At 39.7% G+C, this 24256-nt stretch overlaps 1 protein-coding gene across 1 annotated transcript in view; it reads right to left on the reverse strand.

Annotated features, from left to right (window-relative positions):
* Positions 1–24256, reverse strand: part of MEIS2 (Meis homeobox 2) — a 521844-nt gene that overhangs the window by 2940 nt on the left and 494648 nt on the right. The window contains exons 11-12 of the mRNA XM_030214758.1: positions 19362–19451; positions 19044–19135 (exon numbers count right to left, since the gene is read on the reverse strand). Coding sequence (XP_030070618.1) covers positions 19077–19135; positions 19362–19451 — 149 coding nt within the window. The 3' untranslated portion in view covers positions 19044–19076. The remainder of the gene's footprint in view (positions 1–19043; positions 19136–19361; positions 19452–24256) is intronic.

Raw genomic sequence — 24256 nt, forward strand, 5'->3', positions numbered from 1 at the left:
GTAGGTGGGTGGATCCTGGAGAAGGGGAAAAGGTGGGGGGGGGGATTTATAGGGGCAATGGATACTGGGAAAGGAGGAGAAAACAGCTAAAAGGCAGATACTAGGGACATGGTGATACAGGAATGGAGGAATGGAGACAAATAGAGACTCTAGAACTGGATGGAAGAACAGAAAAAGATAGACTTTGAGACTGGTTGGGCATTGGGAGTATAAGTGGGCACTCAGGGCTGGGAGGGATTATGAGTAAGGACTCAGAAATTTGGTAGGGTGGAAGCATGGTAACCTGGGGACTAGGTGTGCACATAGGGCTAGATTCAGTTAATGGTGAGGAAAAATTGCTCAATGCTATTCTATAATGGGCACGCAAAGATGAGTGCCCATGATAGAATAGTACTGAGTGCCAATTTCACTGTCCAAATATGGTGCCTGGACTTATGCCTGGTACTCAATTAAGGTGCATATCCATGGTATTGTATAACACGTTGTGCACATTTTAGGAATGCCCCTGACCCGCCCATGCTCCTTCCATGGCCATGCCTCCTTTTGGGTTGCACACTATAGCATTTGGGTGCTCATTGTTATAGAATAGTAATATGTGCTCCCAGTTCCAAATTTGTGCCGATTAGTGCAAATTAGCACCCAATTATCTTCACTAATTAAATTGTGAGCTAATTTAGTTGGGCTCACATCTCAATCAGAGCCTAACGTTTGGTGCCCAATTTTGGGCACCCTATATAGAATCTGGGGGATAATGAAGAACAGAGATTAAGAGTGTATTGGGGACTCAAAGCCCTACGAGTAGGATTTTGAGACTGAGTGCAGAAATATGTGGAGGAGAGATGATTTGAAAGACACAGAGGGCTTGGGACAGTTGAAAAGAGCAAAGGTCTATGGACAGTGTGAGAGACTACAGAAGAGGATAGACCTTTTTCAGTTGTAGCTCGAGGTGAGTTATATTCCTGTCTCCAGAGGGCTTACCTTCTAAGTTTGTAGCCGAGGCGATGGAGGGTTAAGTGCTTGCCCAAGATCACAAGGAGCCACATTGGGATTTGAACCTGGCTAGCTAGAGCAGGGTTCTCAAACCAGTCCTCAGGACACACCCAACCAGTCTTCAAGATATCAATAATGAATGTGCATTAGATAGATTTGCAAATTTATCTCATGTATATTTAATGTGGATATCCTGAAAACCTGACTGGATGACTATGTCCCGAGGACTGAGTTGGGAACCCCTGAACTAGAGGGTAGAAATGAGGGAGGTAGAAAAGGGAATGGGATCCTTGATAGAGGGTAAATATAAGAAAGGGAGAGGAGATGAGTACAGAGTGTGAAAATGGGGTACTAAATAGTGGGTGAAAGAAAGGGGGAGAAAGGGGGCTGGGGAAGGACTGGGAAGATAGGGAAATAACTGTAGGAAATGGAAAGCTTGTAAGTAGGTGAAAGATGAAAAGACTGAAGATTGGAAGGGGAGAAGGGGGAATAATATCTAGCCACAGGCTATTGTTCTTTTAGGCTTCTTGAAAGGCAAATGAGAAGACTTCAAATAGTACAGAATGGAGCAGCAAAATTAATTCTGGAAGGTAAATGGTTTGAACATACCACTATACGCCAGTTCTACTGGCTCCCATTGAAAGTCAGGATTGCAATTAAAGTTCTAAACTTTCTTTTTAAAATATTGTATGTTCTAAGCCCTAGCTATTTACAAAGGGCTCCTTTTACAAAGCTATGCTAGCGATTAGTGGCGTGCCAAATATGATGAAGCCCATTCAATTCCTATGGGCTTTGTCTCATTTGGCATACGGCAATCACTGCCATGGCTTTGTCAAAGGAGCCCAAAATTTTGTTTCCTTATACCACCCATTTAAAAAATGTAGAGTTACTCAGGAGTTAAGATTTATATGCAAACTAAAAAAATTGTTGCCGCTTATTAAGAACATGTAATAGAACTATAAAGATTAAATGTCTGGAGTTGTGAAACTCCCCACCTCTGGAAATTAGAATGATGAATAATTACTTGAGTTACATGCATTTATTAAAAACGTGGTTGTTCTAGAAATGCATAGGTAAGAACCAAGTTAGAAAGTAATGAACAGTTAGTATTTTACTTTTATATTTAAAGTGCCTGTACAAAATACACAACTTTTATATTAATCTTAGTTTTTAGGATTGTTACCTTTGGTATCTAACTTGGTTTGGCAGTGGTTCAGGGATTAATGTGATACTTGTTTAAATATTAGTTCTCACAGCCAATTGATATGTATTGAACTCGTGTTATTACATTTCTTTCTAGAGGTATGACATTATATGATAAAGTTCTATGATTTATTCCTCTTTTGTAATCACCATTTTTCTTGATGTGGAAGGACATTTTTGATATGACATCTAAGTCCGAATTTGGACGTTTTGCACAAAATGTCCAAAATCCGAATAGGAAAGATGGCCATTTTCGAAAAAAAGGAAAACGTCTATCTTAAAAAAAAAAATACCATTTTGTACAAAGTTTGGTGCTTTGTACATTTTTTTGGATCACTTTTGAAAAAAAAAAAGGCCAAATGAAAAACGTAGAAAATCAAGCCATTGGGATGTAGGAGGGGCCAGCAGTTTTAGTAGACTGGTCACCCAGACATCCCAGGTACAAATCTCACCATTACTCCCTTATCTTGCCTGCTGAGCCCCCCAAAACCCACTGCCCCCAACTGTACACCACTATATTAGCCCTTATGGACGAAAGGGGAACCTATATGTGGGTACAGTAGGGTTTGGGTGAGTTTCGGAGGGTTCATGTTTTCCACCTCAAGTGAAGCAAGTAGGGGGGAGGTATGGGCCTGGGTCCACCTGTCTACAGTGCACCACACCACCACTAGACTACTCTTGGGACTTGCATACTGTTATAATGGACCAGGGTATAACATCTGAGGTTGGCACTCAGGCTGGTAAGTAATGCTTTTAATAACATTTGTTGGTGGTAGGAAGGGGTTAGTGACCACTGGGAGAGTAAGGAGAGGTCATCCCTGATTCCCTCCGGTGGTCATGTGGTCATTTAGGGCACCTTTTTGTGCCTTACTTGTTCTAAAAACAGACCTAGCTCAAAATGACTTAGTTTTAGTCCTGGATGGTTTTGTTTTATTCCATTATGGCTGAAAAATGTCTGTGCCTCAGGAATGCCCAAATTCCACCCTTAACATGTCCCCTTGAGATTTGGACACACTGCAGATGAACAGCATAGATAAACATCTAAAACATATGCTTCGAAAATACAATTTTGGATGTTTTTGTGAGAAAAACATTCAAAACCTGCTTTATGCCACTTTCAAAAATGAGCCCCATAGTATAATACAGGTGATATGAATATGTTTAGTAAATGATGTATATGTTATCTGTTGTAATTCACGTAGAGCATTTGTGGTTAATTGTAATATAAATGCCCATTTTATATTCAATTAAAAGGCAGATAAGAGAAATCAAGAAATAAAAAGAAATAGAAGGATCAATATCAGAAAAGTATGTAAGGGAGGGAAGGGGAAAAGACACTGTCATCAAACAGAAAATGTGAATTAGATCCTAAGGACTTAGGAGAAAACTAACAAGAGGAAGTGGTCATAATGAGAAACTGGGATCAACCCAACTGGAAAAATAAAATAATCAGACAGCAAAGGTACAACAAATATTTCATTGTCAGTTTTCAGATATTCTGTTTCTCTTCAGAGTTCTGCTGCTCACAGAGGGGTCCTTTTACTAAGGTGCGCTAACAGATTTCACGCACGCTAATGATTAGCACATGCTAAAGGATAAGACACCCATAGGAATATAATGGCGTCTTAACATTTAATGCCCATCTCAATAGCAGACTATGTACTTTTTCTCCAGGAACTTGTCCAAACCATTTTAAAACCTGGGTACGCTAACCAATGTTACTACATCCTCCGGCAAACAGTTCTAGAGGTTTACTATTTGTGAAGTGAAAAATATTTCCTCCTATTTGTTTTAAAAGTATTTCTAGGTAAGTTCCTTGAGTGTCCCCTAATCTTTGTACTTTTGGAACAAGTAAAAATCGATTCACTTCTACTCGTCCTACACAACTCAAGATTTTGTAGACCCTCAATCATATTCCCCCTCAGTCATCTCTTTTCCAAGCTGTATAACCCTAACCTCTATAGCCTTTCCTCAAATGAGAGGAGTTCCATCGCCTTTATTATTTTTGTCACTCTTCTTTGAACCTTTCCTAATTTTGCTATATCTTTTTTGAGATACAGCAACCAGAACTGAACGTAATACTCAAGTTGAGGTCGCACCATGGAGTGATACAGAGGCATTATAGTATTTTCAATCCTATTTACCATCCCATTCCTAATAATTCCTAGTATCTTTTTGCTTTTTTGGCCACCACCACACACTGAGCAGATGATTTCAGTGTATTATCTACAATGACACCTAGATCTTTTTTTTTGGTTGCTGACCCCCAAGGTGGACCTTATCATCAGATAACTATGATTCAGCTTGTTGTTTCCAATGTGCATCACTTTGCATTTGTCCACATTAAATTTCATCTGCCATTCGGATGCCCAGTCTTCCTATTTCCTAAGGTCTTCCTGCAATTTTTCACAGTCCGCATGTGTTTTAAGAACCTTAAATTGTTTTGTGTCATCTGATTTCCATATCATTTATAAATATGTTAAACAGCACCAGTCCCAGTACTGATCCCTGTGGCACTCCACTATTCACCCTCCTCCATTGAGAGCAATGACCATTTAACCTTACCCTCTGTTTTCTGTCCATTAGCTAAGTCCTAATCCACACCAGAACATTGCCTCCTATCCCATGACACTCTAATTTTTTCAGGAGTCTTTCATGAGAAACTTTGTCAAAAGCTTTAAAAAAGGAGACTATGATAAAATGAGAAGAACAGTAAAAAAAAAAAACAACAACTTAGAAGAGCAGCTGCAAAGATCAAAATTTACATCAGGCATGCATGCTGTTCAAAAATACCTTCCTGAAACCCCAGGCCAGATATATTTCATTAATTAAAAAAAGGAGTAAGGAAGTCCAAATGACAGCCAGAACGGTTAAAAAGTGAGGTGAAGGAAACTATTAAAGTAAAAAAAAAAATCCTTCAGAAAATGGATCTGACTGAAAATAATAGGAAACATCATACAGAATGGCAAGTCAAATGCAAAAAGCTGATAAGGAAGGTAAAGAGAGACTTTGAAAATAAGACTGCATTGGAGGCAAAAGTAAGAAACTGGAAAAAGAATCAGTTGGACCACTAGATGACAGAGGGGTAAAAGGGACACTCGGAAGACAAGGCTATAGCGGAGAGATTAAATGAATTCTTTGCTTCGGTCTTCACCGAGGAAGATGTGGGAGAGATACCAATGCCAGAAATAGTATTCAATGTTGGTGAGTCAGAGGAATTGAATTAAATCTCTGTAAACTGGAAGATGTAATGGGGCAATCTGACAAACTGAAGATTAGCAAATCGCCTGGACTGGATGGTATACATCCCAGAATACTGATAGAATTGAAAAATGAACTTGCAGAACTATGCAATTTATCTTTAAAATCAAGCATGGCACCGGAAGATTGGAGGGAGGCCAAGGTAATGCTAATTTTTTTAAAGTGTTCCACAGGTGATCTGGGAAATTATAGACCAGTGAGCCTGACGTGGAACTGGGTAAAATGGCAGAGACTATTATAAAGAGCAATATTACAGAGCATATACATAAGAATGGATTAATGAGACAAAGCCAACATGGATTTAGTGAAGGGAAACCTTGCCTCAGCAATCTACTACATTTCTTTATGTGGATAAAGGTAAGCCGGTTGATATTGTGCATCTGGATTTTCAAAAGGCATTTGACAAAGTACCTCATGAAAGACTCCTGAGGAAATTGGAGAGTCATTGGATAGGAGGTAATGTTCTATTGTGGATTAAAAACTAGATAAAAGATAGAAAACAGAAAGTAGGGTTAAATGGTCAGTATTCTAAATGGAGAAGGGTAGATAGTGGGGTTCCTCAGGGGTATGTGCTGGGACCGCTGCTTTTTAACATATTTATAAATGATCTAGAGATGGGAATAACTAGTGAGGTAATTTGCTGATGACAGAAAGTTATTCAAAGTTGTTAAATTGAAAGAATTGTGAAAAATTGCAAGAGGACCTTATGAGACTTTGAAACTGGGCATTCAAATGGCAGATGACATTAATGCGAGCAAGCGCAAAGTGATGCATGTGGGAAAGAGGAACCCAAAATATAGCTATGTGATGCAAGGTTTCACCTTAGCAGTCACCGACCAGGAAAGGGATCTAGGTGTCATCGTTGATGATACGTTGAAACCTTCTGCTCAGTGTGCAGCGACAGCTAAGAAAGCAAACTGAATGTTAGGTTATTAGGAAAGGAATGGAAAGCAAAAATGAGAATGTTATAATGCTTTTGTATAGCTCCATGGTGCGACCACACCTCAATACTGAGTGCAGTTCTGGTCACCGCATCTCAAAAAGATATAGTGTAATTAGAAAAGGTACAGAGAAGGGTGACAAAAATGATAAAGGGGATAAGATGACTTCAGTGGTGTAGCTAGATGGGGCACAAGGGGAGTGATCGCTCCCCCAAATGGACTTCTGATGATGCCAATGCCTATTTTTCACACGGTCCGTTGCGCCTACACAATCCACTCTCTGCTCCCCCTGACGTTACTACCTGGCTATGCTTATGGATGACGTCCCTACATAAGTACATAAGTACATAAGTAGTGCCATACTGGGAAAGACCAAAGGTCCATCTAGCCCAGCATCCTGTCACCGACAGTGGCCAATCCAGGTCAAGGGCACCTGGCACGCTCCCCAAACGTAAAAACATTCCAGACAAGTTATACCTAAAAATGCGGAATTTTTCCAAGTCCATTTAATAGCGGTCTATGGACTTGTCCTTTAGGAATCTATCTAACCCCTTTTTAAACTCCGTCAAGCTAACCGCCCGTACCACGTTCTCCGGCAACGAATTCCAGAGTCTAATTACACGTTGGGTGAAGAAAAATTTTCTCCGATTCGTTTTAAATTTACCACACTGTAGCTTCAACTCATGCCCTCTAGTCCTAGTATTTTTGGATAGCGTGAACAGTCGCTTCACATCCACCCGATCCATTCCACTCATTATTTTATACACTTCTATCATATCTCCCCTCAGCCGTCTCTTCTCCAAGCTAAAAAGCCCTAGCCTTCTCAGCCTCTCTTCATAGGAAAGTCGTCCCATCCCCACTATCATTTTCGTCGCCCTTCGCTGTACCTTTTCCAATTCTACTATATCTTTTTTGAGATACGGAGACCAGTACTGAACACAATACTCCAGGTGCGGTCGCACCATGGAGCGATACAACGGCATTATAACATCCGCACACCTGGACTCCATACCCTTCCTAATAACACCCAACATTCTATTCGCTTTCCTAGCCGCAGCAGCACACTGAGCAGAAGGTTTCAGCGTATCATCGACGACGACACCCAGATCCCTTTCTTGATCCGTAACTCCTAACGCGGAACCTTGCAAGACGTAGCTATAATTCGGGTTCCTCTTACCCACATGCATCACTTTGCACTTGTCAACATTGAACTTCATCTGCCACTTGCACGCCCAATCTCCCAGTCTCGCAAGGTCCTCCTGTAATCGTTCACATTCCTCCTGCGACTTGACGACCCTGAATAATTTTGTGTCATCGGCGAATTTAATTACCTCACTAGTTATTCCCATCTCTAGGTCATTTATAAATACATTAAAAAGCAACGGACCCAGCACAGACCCCTGCGGGACCCCACTAACTACCCTCCTCCACTGAGAATACTGGCCACGCAATCCTACTCTCTGCTTCCTATCTTTCAACCAGTTCTTAATCCATAATAATACCCTACCTCCGATTCCATGACTCTGCAATTTCTTCAGGAGTCTTTCGTGCGGCACTTTGTCAAACGCCTTCTGAAAATCCAGATATACAATATCAACCGGCTCCCCATTGTCCACATGTTTGCTTACCCCCTCAAAAAAATGTATTAGATTGGTGAGGCAAGACTTCCCTTCACTAAATCCGTGCTGACTTTGTCTCATCAGTCCATGTTTTTGTATATGCTCTGCAATTTTATTCTTAATAATAGCCTCCACCATCTTGCCCGGCACCGACGTCAGACTCACCGGTCTATAATTTCCCGGATCTCCTCTGGAACCCTTCTTAAAAATCGGAGTAACATTGGCTACCCTCCAGTCTTCCGGTACTACACTCGATTTTAGGGACAGATTGCATATTTCTAACAGTAGCTCCGCAAGTTCATTTTTTAGTTCTATTAATACTCTGGGATGAATACCATCAGGTCCCGGTGATTTACTACTCTTCAGCTTGCTGAACTGACCCATTACATCCTCCAAGGTTACAGAGAATTCGTTTAGTTTCTCCGACTCCCCTGCTTCAAATATTCTTTCCGGCACCGGTGTCCCCCCCAAATCCTCCTCGGTGAAGACCGAAGCAAAGAATTCATTTAATTTCTCCGCTACGGCTTTGTCCTCCCTGATCGCCCCTTTAACACCATTTTCGTCCAGCGGCCCAACCGACTCTTTGGCCGGTTTCCTGCTTTTAATGTATCTAAAAAAATTTTTACTATGTATTTTTGCTTCCAACGCTAATTTCTTCTCAAAGTCCTTTTTTGCCCTATGAGGAAAGAGTAAAGCGGCTAGGGCTCTTCAGCTTGGAGATGAGATAGCTGAGGGGAGATACAACTCTATAAGTTAATGATGTATTGTCAGTATGAAATTTTATTGTTTGTTATTGTTGGTGGTCTTTTTATATTGTGTATGTTTTTATTGTTACCCACTTTGATTTAAAGCTGGCTATAAATTTTTTTAAATAAAAAATAAAATATGATAGATGTCTATAAAATAATGAGTGGAATGGAATGGATGGACGTGAATCACTTGTTTAATATTTCCAAAAATACTAGGCCTAGGGGGCATGCAATAAAGCATTAAGTAGTAAATTTAAAACAAATCGGAGAAAATATTTCTTCACTCAATGTTTAATTAAACTCTGGAATTCGTTGCCAGAGAATGTGGTAAAAGCAGTTAGCTTAGCGGGGTTTATAAAGGTTTGGATAACTTCCTGAAAGAAAAGTCCATAAGCCATTATTAAGATGGACTTGGGGAAATCCACTGCTTATTTCTAGGATAAACAGCATAAAATCTGTTTTATTGTTTTGGGATCTTGCCAGGTTCTTATAACCTGGTTTGGCCACTATTGGAAACAGGATACTGGGCTTGATGGGCCTTCGGTCTGTCCCAGTATGGCAACAATTAAGTTCTTATGCACATCACAGTCCCTTGGGCCAATTACTTTCCTTCCCCACAACCAGCCTATGCAAGAAATAAGCCACACAGTCTGAAGCTGTCATTATTTCTCACATCCAGAAACACTGAATCTAACCCAAATGGGGATGCAATGCAATCTGCAGTACCACATTGATATCATAGGAGAAAAACTAGGATACCAACTTTAAAAATTCTACATTCCATCATTTGTATAACAAGATCATTTGCAGGTTGTAAAATGCGATAAGTGCATTTAGCAGGATGAGATTGATATTCTTACAAGAAGGGGAAAAAATGTAAATGGCTTCATCCACTAAATCTGAAAACAGTGTGTGTTATTATTTGTAATACCATTTTTTAGGGCACAAAGCCATTGAAGAGTGGACACAGTGAAAAATGGTTTTTAAAACGAGAAGACACGGTAATAATAAAAATGTAAATTACATCATGCGAAAAAGGTAACCCGGAAATTACAGTGCTGGAAGATGTGATTCAGAGATACTGAGAATATTCTTGGTAAGAAGAAAGTGCTCTGTTTTTCTCTCTGAGTGCTGATACTGAAGCAGTCATATATGATTTGAGAGTGCAGAAGATGAGTTTCAGGAACAGTACAGGAATTTGCCTTAAGAGTTGCGGATGGGTGCACACTTGAATCATAGTGACATCAGCAAATAATTGTAGCCCTGGCCTTTCGACTGCAAGGACACAGTTCTAGTTGAACATGTACCAGAACAGGGCACGTTTTTTCAAGGGATTTCTGCACATCATGTACAAAATCATGAGGACAAAAAACTAGTGCATTCAACTGCCCAAGACCTGGAATAATCTCCAGAAAAACATAGCCTGAAATTGTCTTCCTGTTATAGCTGAAATTTAATTAGTGGAATGAAACTATGTAAAAAACAATTACCCTGATTGACCCCCTCCCTCCACCTTTATTCTGGACAGGGTTAGATGGACTGAGCGTTTTTTACTTAGACACAAAGGGGGCAATTCTATAACTCCTACTTCCAATTAGGTGCCTGGAAGGTCCATAGTAAGAGCTTATTTTATAAAGAAACCCAGGGACGGTACTAGACATAGCAGAGCAGATCAAGTAGTGAAAAATAAAAGAGGAAGGGACAGGGGGAAACTTCTACTGCAACGGGAACAAAAATGGATTCACAGGTTAAACACCGTACAATCATTAGATCTTAATATAAACGTTGAGTCTTCAAAAGTCTTTTTTTTTTAAAGATAAATAAAGGTTCTAGTCATTTTCAGCTCTTCTGATGAATGTTTTCTAAAATGGAAGAAAAAAAAAGAAAAAAATGTTCATAATAAGACCATTTAGGACCCTGTTTACTAAGCCGCACTAGAGGCGTGTTAGCATTTCTAGCGTGCGCTGTGTAGGTACCCACAATATGGGCGCCTACACTGCTAGCGTGCGCTAATTTTGTGCAAGCGTTAGAAACGCTAGTGCACGTTACTAAACAGGGCCCTTAGATGACCTGTTATTCATGGGCTAATCTGTGATGGCATCTTAGTCAAAAGATGGTGCCATTTTGAAACAGCATAGCGTTAGAGAGTGGTGATACTCAAGGAGGTAAGCCCTGTGAATTTGTAGTTATCCTTCAGAGCAATTAGGATTTTGTTACCTCTGAATGATGGAATATCTGTGTTTTCATTTTAGAATACAATGTTGGCATTAATGGCGACTCCTGAAGATGCGGAATTGTGAAACGGAGACAAACCGTAGAGCACTGCCATCTTAAAGAAGTCACTTCTCTCTCATAGTAAAAACGCTAAATAAATTTGTATAAGAAGAAAATATAAAAATTATATAAGAAAAAAAGTTACAAAATAGGATGATGGAGGTTTTTAGACTAATGATGGTATAGGCAGGTGCCTAAAGAAGACTGTTAAGTAGCAGGCAAGGCTGAAGTCTTTTCCTCCATGTTTTAAATGCTTTTTAGCATTTTTTAACACTTTGGTGTTTTACTTTAATTCAGTGTTTCATTGTACAGACATATCTGGGTTGGTTGTGTCAGAAATTTGAAGTCTGAAAGCCTATTTGTTTGAGTGGTTTCACTAGAGATATGGCTGCGGGGTCCTGGCAGACAGCGTATGGCTTTTCCACCCAAGAAGCCACCACTTTACTACAAGAATGGTCTACCTTGACTAATACATTGAAAACTATAGCAAGATTAGAACAGAATGGATTAATGTTAATTGAATACTGTAAGAAAGAAAGAATACCTAGGGGTCTGAGAATAAACAAAGGACCGCAGAAGATGATGAGCAGTTTGTACGGAAATGGAACATGATTCTTAACGGATGCTCATTGGATCTAATGTTGTTAATAATAGAGAAAAATAAAAAGGAACTTACTTTATATCGTAATAAGATAGAAGAGGATATACAGAAATTGAAAATATCAATGGGGCAAGATAAATTTGATACATCATTTAAGGATATTACAACATCCATTGATAAATATAAAGAAAATTTGAGAAACAAAAGTTAAACCTATTTGAAAGAGATGATAAAGATTGCAATAGCAATAGAGTGTACCGATGGATGCATGAGAAGGACTACAATAAGAAGCCATGTTCTATAGAAGGTTTGTCAGATTTAGCATCCAGTTCCTCTAGTGGAAGTGATAGTGGAGATGATTTTTTAGAACAAAGAGAATACAGCCGCAGAAAGGGCAGGGGCGGAAAAAACAACCGAGGACAGCGGATTCCCCCCTCCCCCCAAATGAGGCCCAAAATTGGAGGAGACAACAGTGATTAATCTTTTGTTTGTTTGTTTTTTAGCTCTAATACAGGTAGCTTACTTCACCTCACTTTTTAACCATGCCGGCTTCGTTTGGCCTTTCTTCCTCCTTTTTTAATTAATGGAATATATCTGTGCTGGGATCTAGAGACAGGAATAATTAGTGAGGTAATTAAGGGCCCTGTTTACTAAACAGCGTTATAGGTGTGTTAACGTTTTTAACACGCGTTAACCATGTACGTGTGTCAAACATGTACATGCCTACAATATCCCTATAGACGCCTACATGGTTAGCGCATGCACTAAGTGTAGGCGTGATAAAAACACTAATGCACCTTAGTAAACAGGGCCCTAAATTTGCAGATGACAGAAAGTTATTCAAAGTTGTTAAATCAAAAGAGGATTGTGAAAAATTGCACGAGACGTGAATCATTTGTTTACTCTTTCCAAAAATACTAGGTCTAGGGGGCACACAATGAAGTTACAAAGTAGTAAATTTAAAACAAAGAGAAGAAAATACTTCTTTGCTCATTGTGAACATAAGAATAGACATACTGGGTCAGACTGATGGTCCATCTAGCCCAGTATTCTGCTTCCAACAGTGGCCAATCCAGGTCACAAGTACCTGGCAGAAACCCAATTAGTAGCAACATTCCATGCTACCAGTCCCAGGGCAAGCAGTGGCTTCTCCATGCTCATCTCAATAACATAGACTTTCCCTCCAGGAACTTGTCCAAACCTTTTTTAAACCCAGATATGCTAACCTTGTCCAAACCCTTTTTAAACCCAGATATGCTAACCTTGTCCAAACCCTTTTTAAACCCAGATATGCTAACCTTGTCCAAACCCTTTTTAAACCCAGATACGCTAACCACTGTTACCAAATCCTCTGGCAAAGAGTTCCAGAGCTTAATTATTATTTGAGAGAAAAATATTCCTCCTATTTGTTTTAAAAGTATTTCCATGTAATTTCATCGAGTGTCCCCTGGTCTTCGCACTTTTTGAAAGAATGAAAAATCGATTCACTTCTACCCGTTCTACACCATTCAGGATTTTCTGTATCTCAATCGTATCCCCCTTTAGCCATCTCTGTTTAGCCCTAACCTGTTTAGCCTTTCCTCATATGGGAGGAGTTCCATCTCCTTTATCATTTTGGTTGCTCTTCTTTGAACCTTTTCTAATTCCACTATATCTTTTTTGAGATATGGTGACCAGAATTGATGGTGAGGTTGAACCACGTAGTGATACAGAGACATGATAATATTCTTGGTCCTATTTTACATCCCTTTCCTAATAATTCCTAGTATCCTGTTTGCTGTTGTTGGCCGCTGCTGCACACTGGGCAGAAGATTTCAGCATATTGTCTGCAATGACACCTAGATCTTTTTCTGGAGTGCTGACTCTTAAGGTGGACCCCAGCATCAGGTAACTATGATTCGGATTATTCTTCCCAATGTGCATCACTTTGCATTTGTCCACATTAAATTTCATCAGCCATTTGGATGCCCAGTCTTCCAGTCTCCAAAGGTCTTCCTGCAATTTTTCACAATCCACATGCATTTTGACAACTTTGAATAGTTTTGTGTCATCTGCAAATGTAATCACCTCACTAGTCGTTCCATCTTCCAGATCATTTATAAATATGTTAAATAGCACCGGTCCCAGTACAGATCCCTGCAGCACTCTACTATTCACCCTCCTCCATTCAGAAAAATGGCCATTTAACTCTACCCTCTGTTTTCTGTCCAATAACCAATTCCTAATCTACAGAAGGACATTGCCTCCTATCCCATGAACTCTTTAATTGTCTCAGGAGTCTCTCATGAGGAACTTTATCAAAAGCTTTCTGAAAATCCAGATACAGTACATGAACTGGCTCACCTTTACCCACATGTTTATTTACGCCTTCAAAGAAATGAAGCAAATTGGTAAGGCAAGACTTCCATTGGCTAAACTTATACTGACTCTGTTCCATTAAGCCATGTTTGTCTACATGTTCCGTAATTTTATTCTTTATAATAGTTTCCATTATTTTGCCCAGCAGCGGTCTGTAATTTCCTAGATCACCCCTGGAACCCTTTTAAAATATCAGCGTTACATTGGCCACCCTCCAATCCGGTCTAGGTGATTTATCACTGTTTAATTTGTCGATTTGGTTAAGTACGTCTTCCAGGTTCACCGAGATTTCTTTCAGATCCTCCACATCATCACTCTTGAAAACCATTTCCGGTACAGGTAGATCTCTTACATCTTCTTCCATAAAGACTGAAGCAAAGAATTCATTCAATTTCTCTGCTATGGCCTTGTCCTTCCTGAGTGCCCTTTTTGCTCCTTCATGATCTAATGGTCCCATGGGTTCCCTCACAGGCTTTCTGCTTCTGATATACCTGAAAAAGGTGTTACTATGAGTTTTTGTCTCCACGGCAAGTTTTTCTTTATATTCTTTTTTAGACTTCTTTATCAATGCTTGGCATCTAATTTGACACTGCTTATTTTCTTCATTCGGATCCTTTTTACATTCTGAAGGACACTCTTTTGGCTCTAATAACCTCTTTCACGTCACCTTTTAACCACACTGGCTGTCATTTGCTCTTCTTTTCACCTTTGTTAATTTGTGGAATACATCTGGTCTGGGCTTCCACAATGGTATTTTTAAACAACATCCATGCCTGATTTAAAGTCATAACCTTTGCAGCCAACCTTTTCACCTTCTTTTTAACCATTTTCCTCATTTTGTCATATTCACCCTTTCAAAAATTAAATGCTGCTACAGTAGATTTGTTTAGTGACTTCACTCCAGATAGCTTAAATTTGATCATGTGAAACTCTGGAATTCATTGCCAGATAATGTGGTAAAAGCAGTTACCTTAGCAGGGTTTAAAACGAGTTGGATAATTTCCTAAAAGCCCACAAGCCATTATTAAGACGGACTTGGGAAAACTCACTTCTTATTTCTAGGACAAGCAGCACAAATCTGAGTTTGAAATTAAAGTATTTGCCTTGAAATGCCCTGCTAAAATACAAGAAATTGTAGGATGTATCCTTCAAAGCCAGCACTGTAATCCACAGGAATATATAGTTTAGAAATTGGCACCTTGTATTCTTGTCCCATTAACACTCTTCATCATGATGTCTTGCTCATGTGGAGGACATCATAGGAAGAACTAGTCACAGTTGAGGTAACAGTACAGATTTCAAGATGTGTAAAGGTATGTACTGGGCATAACTGGCATTCCAGAGTCTCAGACTAGCAACTATGGTTCTGTAGTAAGAACAGCTGGCTTGGCACAGACACTGCCTAATGCAGACTTAAATATTTGGCTGGGCCCAGTGATTTTCATCACGCTGCAAAATTTGTGAAGTTTCTTGCTCTATTTGTGTCTGTAAGAAGAAAGTGGCACATGCAGGAGCAAGCTCCCTGCAGACGTTCTGTCCCTCCAAGGCTTTTATTGGGAAACAAGGAGAAAACAAGCTCAAGGAGTTTCCTAAAGACAGAAATTCTGATCAAAATGCCAATTAGGATCATGATGTAAGATTTAATTATGAACTAAGCCTTGCATGCAAATTAGAACCCAAAGCTCTTTAAGAACCATGATGAGCTGCTGTAATCATTCATAAAAGTCTACAACACATTAGCTATTTTATAGTCTGAACAGTGCTGTAGCAAGGGATTCTGGTGCATGGGAGTAAATGTTAGTATTTATGGAGTCCCATCCCTCTGCCCAGAGCAAGCACATCCTGACAGCAGGATTGAAAAGAAGAGTAAAGCCAAGGAGGAAATATAACTCCCTTCAAGTCATTTCCAATTCCAAGCCTCACTTATCTTCACCTACATCTCATTAAACATCAAGCAAAAAGAAGGAGTAAAACTAAGGCAGCAGTGCAACTCACTCCCAGCCACACAGTAAAGAAGTGACAGAGATAAGCAGAGATACTTTGTACAGAAAGTTCAAGAATTCACAGCTTTGAATTTCAGTCACAAGTTTATAATCCCAGTCCATTCAATGCCACCACCCCTTTACCCCACCACTATGTTTTCTGGATTTCTGTTTCTCTTAGTGCTATTTACAATTCAGTTAAAATTACTTAATAAGAAGGAGAAACCCTTAGGTTAAAATGACTTTAGTTTATTGTGGTGATCCAAAGAAGCTGAAAAGGGCAGGGGGATGACCGAAGGCCACCAGGTATAATCAACAGGGCACACCTAAAAATGACTCCAGGAAGGAAATAGATGTCTAGATACAAGAGGCCCAATTTTGTTTAGGTCACCTAAGCTGAAAAAGGAATGCCTAAGTTAAAGTTTGCAGTGTATTTTACAAAAGGCTCACTAACTGGGTGCCTTCTATAAAACAGATATAAGGCATGGGGGAAAATATGCTTATTTGGCAGAATATACTGAAGGATTAGCAATAGTTAAATGGCAGTTTTGCATACACTGGAGCGGTGTACGTGCTAATAGGGAAATGTAATATAGCAAAATAGGAAATGCATGTCTAATTTTAATGTCCACACAAACCATACCACTTTTAAATCTGTGTGTGCGGCAGTCATACACATATATTCTAAAATGATAGTTTACTCATGTGTGCAGATTTAAATGGATTTTTTTAGATATTTAAATCTTCTTAAATTGCCTCCTTGATGTACAACTTTGAATGCATATGTTTGTATATACATATAGGTATATACACTGCACTTCTATATTTAGGCATCTAGAAGGCACCAATGTGTAGAATTTAGGCATGACCAGTTACACCATTCATAGAGCTGGTGTAAATGCTTGTTAAAAATGCGTAAATGATGTATACTACAATTTATGCACATAACTGCGCACCCCACCTACCCTCTACCCTGACTCTACCCATGTGTATATCCACTTGCAAATGATGTACTATTGCATTTAGGTGCCATTTTATTGAATAGTGCAGAGTATTGGCATTTAGGGGCATATATGTTGGTATATTAGTAATTTATGCACGTTCTCTGCACATAAATTTGGCTTCTTTATAGAAATATCCCCACCTTGCTAAAACAAACTTGAAAGCCACAAACCCACAGACTGTTCAGGCTTTCATAGATTTGCTTGATGCACCCGAAGTTCTGGATCTGTTGTTGTAACCGTACAATTTACGTTGATTATCACATAGAAAAACCTAGAAAAAGATGGCCTAATTCACCTGTATTTAACTTCTTCTAAGGGCAGCTGAAGAGCTGAACCACTGTAAACTGATAATCTAAAGGCTTATAGGCCATAGTCATTTTCTTAATAGATCTGTGTACATTATTAACAGAAGTGGGAAAATCATCTGAAGACAATAACACCGATTGACTGCGATCTGTTTATTCTGCCACTGCAGCCTGCTCAATAGATGATGATGATAATTAAGTACCAAATATACCATATTGTGTGGCTGCATAATCAAATCAAGAGAGGATAATATTCTTCTATATTAAGCTATTAATGTAATTGGTCATGAAGCATAAAATATGTTATGTAATTAAATAGGCTAGAAATTATATGGCCTATATTAAGAATTATCCAAGCTGAGCAAATGTTTTCTCTGTGGCTGTTTTAGGGAACATTGCTTTCTACAGTTTCTGACTACATTAGTAAAGGAAGGAAGGAAATTGACTTCATCAGTGCTGTGGCACAATGACCACTCACTCCCTTCCCCTGAGATCTCATATAAAACATTGGCTTCTATTTACATACACTGAGTGATTTAATCAAGGTATGAGTCTTTATAATCAGCCTCATTAAACAAGGAAGTTTCAGTGTTATATGAAATTTTGCATGCTCTAGCACCTTCAGTAAAGGATATGCCTTGTTGAGAAGTCTGAATTTTTTTTTCATTTGTCAAAAACACTTAAAGCTTCATGGGTTTCTTAATCAAACTATGGCTATTCAGCCTCAGTGAAAAATCCATTGGCTTATATTTCTTTGCTCTTAAATGTCTTTCCCTTTAAATTTACTGACTAGCTTTCTTGTCTTTTCTGCCTCATGTGAAAAGTCAGTAGGCACATGTAAAAAAATAATCAAAACACAGGGACTCCCTAGTGAAGAATCCAGGGTGTCACTGCTGTCATATATCTAGACTAGGCATAATGAACTGCAGCATTTCATCTTTGCATATAAGATAATTTGGGCATCAATCGTATCCTGACAGATTTATGCCACTCACAGGACAGTTTCACTTTCCCTTTTTTACCGCATCACTGGAGCCTGCTTAATTTCACTCAGTCAACTGGTGCCCCTAAGATCCCTGTGTGCAAGAGTGGGGGTGGGGGCTTGGCTTACACATCCAAAGATTTGCATGAAGCCTGAGTTTGGGGCATGTTGGAGCTTAGAGCAGTAAATAAAATGAAAGACAAGCTCTTCTTGCCTGCCTTATGAATGACATTTCCAGCTCCATCTGCTGACCTTTGCATAGCAGAGTGTGAAGTGTTTTTTCCTTGTCACTGCCTTAGCAAGATAACTCTGTGTCATCAGGAGTCCATTCCAATGCTTTCTGCTGCCTCAGAAGGACAGGGAGAAACACAGTGCTTTATTCTAGAGAGATTTTTCCCCGTAAGCAGAGAATAGGGAACAGACCTTTTTCATTGAGGCCTAGGGAACATGAGTCAGACTGCAGTCAAGGCTTAACTGGAATTTTCTAGCTGCTGTTTCTATGTATTCTAGACCTTGTCATCCTGTATTGGAAAATAGTGGAATGCTCTGAGATGATGGATGAGACAATGGATGGACTAAAATCACATGAGGACAGTAGGAATTTAATATGATAGTGCTGTAGTTAATAGATAATGAGCTTCTAGATGACACCGTTTGAAAAAGGGAGTATATGCAAGAAAAAAGGAACCAAATGAGGGAAGGAAGAGGAAGTGGCATGTTACACATGGAAAGCAAAGTCAAGTTAATCAAAATAAAGATCCCAATTACACTTACCCCTTTTTCTGTGATTGCTTTCCAAGGTGAAGGCTACATGTAGTGCCACTGCCCATCCATGCCCATATTCATACCCATTCCACTCATAGGGCCTAGAAGGGAGACAAAATCCACAATTATGCCAGAAAATAATCAAAACGGAAAGTAAAGAGAGAGTAAAATATCACCATATCACCTATGGGTGAGGAAAACCCCACAGAGTAAAGGAGATACCATAGGTCTGAAGTTTTCCTGTGGCAAGTTAGAGCATGTGGATGGAGACAGTAGGATGGTGAGTAGAATGTAGAACAGCAGTGCTGAGGAAAGGCAGGGGCCTACCTGCAGGCCGGATTCCCATATGTTGCTGGCCATCCAATACAAAGCTCCCCATTGGCTGACCCTCAGGACTATATGCTGCTCCTTGGCTCACTGAAGGATCAAGAAGAAAACCTGATTGTAGTCAATCGTGGACACAGAGGAGAAAGAAGAAAAGACACAGCAAACAATCAGCAACTGTTCCAGTGTCACTACTGAAACATCATATTGTCACCACTGGGGCAGCCTCAAATGATGCTTTCCCCAGGTCACTACACAGCACACAAAACACTGCATTAGACTAGTGTATCCAGTTACCATGTAGAGGACCTAGGTTCAGTTCTCAGGCTAGGCTTCTCCATAGTGGAGGCAGCATTCACAGCTCTTTTGGGGTGGGATTCCAGTCATTATATAACAGTGACACATCAAGGGAAATTCTGTAACAGGGTGCCTAGAACTGAGTGGCAGGATAGTGTTTGGTAGGAGCCTATTCTATAAAACAAAACAGGTACCGACTCTCCTTTGTAGAATACTAGCATAACCAGGTATATATACACATAGGGCCCAAAATTCAGTTGGCGGCGGGCAATGGGTTTGCTGTCCGCTGCCAGCAGATATTCAATGTTGGACCGTATCCAGGAAGCAGCACTGAATATCCAGGTTTATGTTGGCCGCTAAAAAGTTAGCCGGCTATACCGATATTTAGCACTAACTGGTTAACTTTTTTGCAGTCAAAGATAGGCCTGCCTGCTATTTAAGCCGCCTATTTTGAATACGCAACATAGTCGATTAGGCGCAGATTGTCAATGACTAACCGGCTATGTTGTGCGAAATAGCCAGTTAGCAGCTAGCTGCTAACTGGGATATTCAGCAGGAGATAACTGGTTATCTTCCGCTGAATATCTGCGGTTAATTACTTAAACCCTATTTAACCAGCTAGAAGCCAGACCTGGTCAATTAAATAGTTTTGAATATCGGGAGGGATAGTACTTAATTGGTTTGAAAGATTTTTGAAAAACCGGTTCTGTGGAGTAAAAACTAAGGGGATCTCTTTCTCATTTTTGGAGTCCTGATTGTGGAGTTCCTCAGGGCTTGCCCTTGCCACCTGTTTTAAAAAATATACCTTTATGAGCTGAGTTCAATGAAACTAGAAAAGGGGGAGTTCCCATTCACTGACAACATTTTTGTTTTACAAGAAATATCCTCAGATGTTGACAAATTGCATCAACAAAATTGAAAATTGTTCCAATTGTTATTTACTTAAATTAAAACCTACCAAACTAAAATATTATGGCTAAGAGCTGAAAATGTCTTTCTTCCAACTACTATTGCTTGAAATAAAAATGATGTGCTTACAACTGACTTTACTTTGAGAGTTTTAGGAGTTATCTAAGATGACTTGCTAACTTTTGAAGTCCAAGCAAACAACGTAGTTAGGAATTGTGTTTTTTAAAAATGAAAACTGGGATTGGTTCATTCCTTTTTTAATGAGCATCATTTTGCACTCCTAGTTCAGGCCACAAACCTAGCACAACTTAGTAACATAGTAAATGAAAGCAGATAAAGACCTGTACGGTCCATCCAGTCTGCCCAACAAGATAAACTCATTTTACATGGTAAGCCATACTTTATGTATATACCCGAGTTTGATTTGTTCTTGCCATTCTCAGAGTACAGACTGTAGAAGTCTGCCCAGCACTGTTGTTGTACTAAAAGTTCTGAAGCTAACGTCAAAGCCCCTTAAAATTTACACTCCAGCCCATCCATATATATTCAATCACGATCAGGGCACAGTCTGCCCAGCACTGGTTTTGCTTCCCAATTACTGGTGTTGCCACCCAATCTCTGCTAAGATTCTGTGGATCCATTCCTTCTAAACAGTATTCCTTTGTGTTTATCCCATGCATGTTTGAATTGCATTACCGTTTTCATCTCCACTGCCACCTGTGGGAGGGCATTCCATGTATCTGTAACATGATGTCAGTTCAATTGCCAGAATTAAATATGCAGCAGAATTATTAAAATATGTAGAATTGTGCTGAATCAGATACCAATATAAAAATACAGCTTTCAGATCAGCTAGCCTGAATTTCATCTCCCCCTCCCTTTTTCCTGGGAAACCTCTGACAAACACTTAACAAAGACAAAAAGGTACTGCTGCAAGGACCTCACCTCCCCCTTCCTCCCCCTTTAACAAAAGACTATTCTCAAGTAAGAGACTGCTTCAAAGTTTTAAATTGACTCTCTTCCTCTGATCAAAAAAGCCTGGCTGATCAACACAACAAAGATCAAAGGTAACCAGTAGAGGCAAGGAGACAGGCAGGCGGGAAAGGTGTAAAATCCAGCTACTAAAGACAAAGGACACCTGCTGGCCGCCCGAGACAAATCTTATCAGAGGAGTATCTATCACAGAGAATCAAGCAGGAAGCCTTGCACTTCAATAAACCATTTGTCAGCAAAATCCAGACAGGAAGTCTTGTGATGTCATAATACATGAGACCAAGATACCACAATGCTTTGCAACTACTCAGGGTCGTGTGCAAACCAGGAAGAAAATGCACACAGGGCATGCACTCATTCTTCCCTGCAAACTAAGAGTATAAAAGCAAAAGCTGTTTCCCCAAGACACAGATTCTTCTCTTCAGCTGCAATCCAGATCCATCTCTGCTAACGCCTTGCTCCTGACCGTGTGCTCATCAATCAGCTAGACCACAGCATGCTCTGTAACAAAGACTCTCCTGTAAGTTAAACTATAACCTTAAGATTTAAGCCTGTTACTTTGTTCTATTTTATGCACAAATTCTCTGTTCTAAGATCCTTTAAAAGCTATCTCTCGTTTGCAATATTATTTATATTAAATAAACCCTTTTGAAGCTAAAAATATAGTCTCTTTGTATTCTGAGTATATGGTATCTTTTAAAGTTATACTGATAGCACATGGTCACTTTTAAAATTTAGTGCCATGCTCTGAGTACATACTTTTAAATCTTGCAGTACAGAATACTGCAATTGTTAATCTTCGGCAACTGGTGGAGAATATATATTAAAAATTATAAACATTAGTGAGTGCTCTAGAGCTATCCCCAAATATAAATTAATTCCGTGGAACATATCCACCACCCTTTCCGTGAAAAAATACTTTCTGACATTACTCCTGAGTCTGCCCTCCTTCAACCTCAATTCATGTCTTCTAGTTCTACTGCCGTCCCGTCTCTGGAAAAGGTTTGTTTGCGGATTAATACCTTTCAAATATTTGAACGTCTGTATCATGTCACCCCTGTTTCTCCTTTCCTCCAAGTTATACATGTTCAGGTCGGCAAGTCTCTCCTCATACGGCTTGCAACGCAAATCCCATACCATTTTTGTACCTTTTCTTTGCACCGCTTCCAGTCTTTTTACATCTTTAGCATGATACGGCCTCCAAAACTGAACACAATACTCCAAGTGGGGCCTCACCAACAATTTGTAGAGGGGCATCAACATCTCCTTTCTTCTGCTGGTTATACCCCTTTCTATGCAGCCTAGCATCCTTCTGACCATGGCTGCCGACTTGTCACATTGTTTCTTAACCTTCAGATCCTCGGACACCAAGGTCTCTCTCCTGAGTCGAGCTTAATAATCTCTCCCCTCCTCTCCATTATCTCTCTCTTTTGGGTTTCTGCACCCTAAGTGCATCATCACTCTGCACTTCTTGTCATTAAATTTTAACTGCTGGACTCTCAACCATTCTTCTAACGTTTAGAGATCCCTTCTAATTGTTTCTACTCCCTCCAGGGTATGCACTCTATTGGCTATCTTTGTGTCATCTACAAAAGGCAAACCTTTCCTTCTAACCCTTCAGCAATATCCCTCACAAATATATTAAACAGAATTGGCCCCAGCACCGACCCCTGAGGAACTCCACTGCTCATCTTCCTTTCTTCGAGCGGATTCAATTTACCACCATCCTCTGCCACCTATTGGTCAACCAGTTTCCTATCCAGTTCACCACTTTTGGTCCTAAGTTCAGCCCTTTCAGCTTATTCATGAGTCTTCTGTGGGGGACCATATCAAAGGTTTTGCTGAAATCCAAGTAGATTACATCTAGTGCATGTCCTTCATCCAGTTCTTTGGTCACCCAGTCAAAGAAGTCAATACAATTCATTTGACAGGATTTTCATTTGGTAAAGCCATGTTGCCTCAGGTCTTGTAACCCAACCCGTTGGCTTCTAGAAAGTTAACTATCCTTTCTTTCAGCAGTGACTCCATTATTTTTCATACCACTGACATGAGACTTCTTCCCTGTCTCCACTTTTGTGAAGAGGGACCACATTCACTCATCTCCAATCCCGCCAGGACCTCTCTGAGCTCCCTCAGTATCCTGGGATGTATCCCATCCGGCCCCATACCTTTGTCCATGTTCAGATTCTCAAGCTGTTTACAAACTCTTTCTTCAATAAATGGTGCAATAACCAACTTGACTACTATAATTCCCTCTATGGGGGTGTAACCGATACAGTATTAAAAGCATTACAATTTACTCAGAATACGGCGGCATGATTAATTTTGAAAAAGAAGTTCAATCATGTATTGCCTCTTTTTGCTGTATTCCACTGGCTTCTGTTACAAGCAAGTAATGACTTTAAACAGGCTTTCTTTTTTAAAATTTAAATGGTATGGCTCCAGAAAAACTGCTTTCTTTGATGACTTCTTCTACAGGTGTTAACACAACCAGGTTAACAGTGTTGTATAGTAACTAAGTAAATGTAACTAGTTACTGTACTTAAATAAAAGTTTTGTTACTTTTACTTGCAAAGAAGTACAGGATAACATTTGTTACTTCTACTTTTACTGAAGTAATAATTTCACCAGTTTTTACAACTTTTATTCAGTTACAATTGATGCTTGCAGTTAAAAGTAAAAAGTAAACACGGAAGGGA

Source organism: Microcaecilia unicolor, chromosome 9, assembly GCF_901765095.1.
Source record: "Microcaecilia unicolor chromosome 9, aMicUni1.1, whole genome shotgun sequence".
NCBI classification, from domain to species: domain Eukaryota; kingdom Metazoa; phylum Chordata; class Amphibia; order Gymnophiona; family Siphonopidae; genus Microcaecilia; species Microcaecilia unicolor.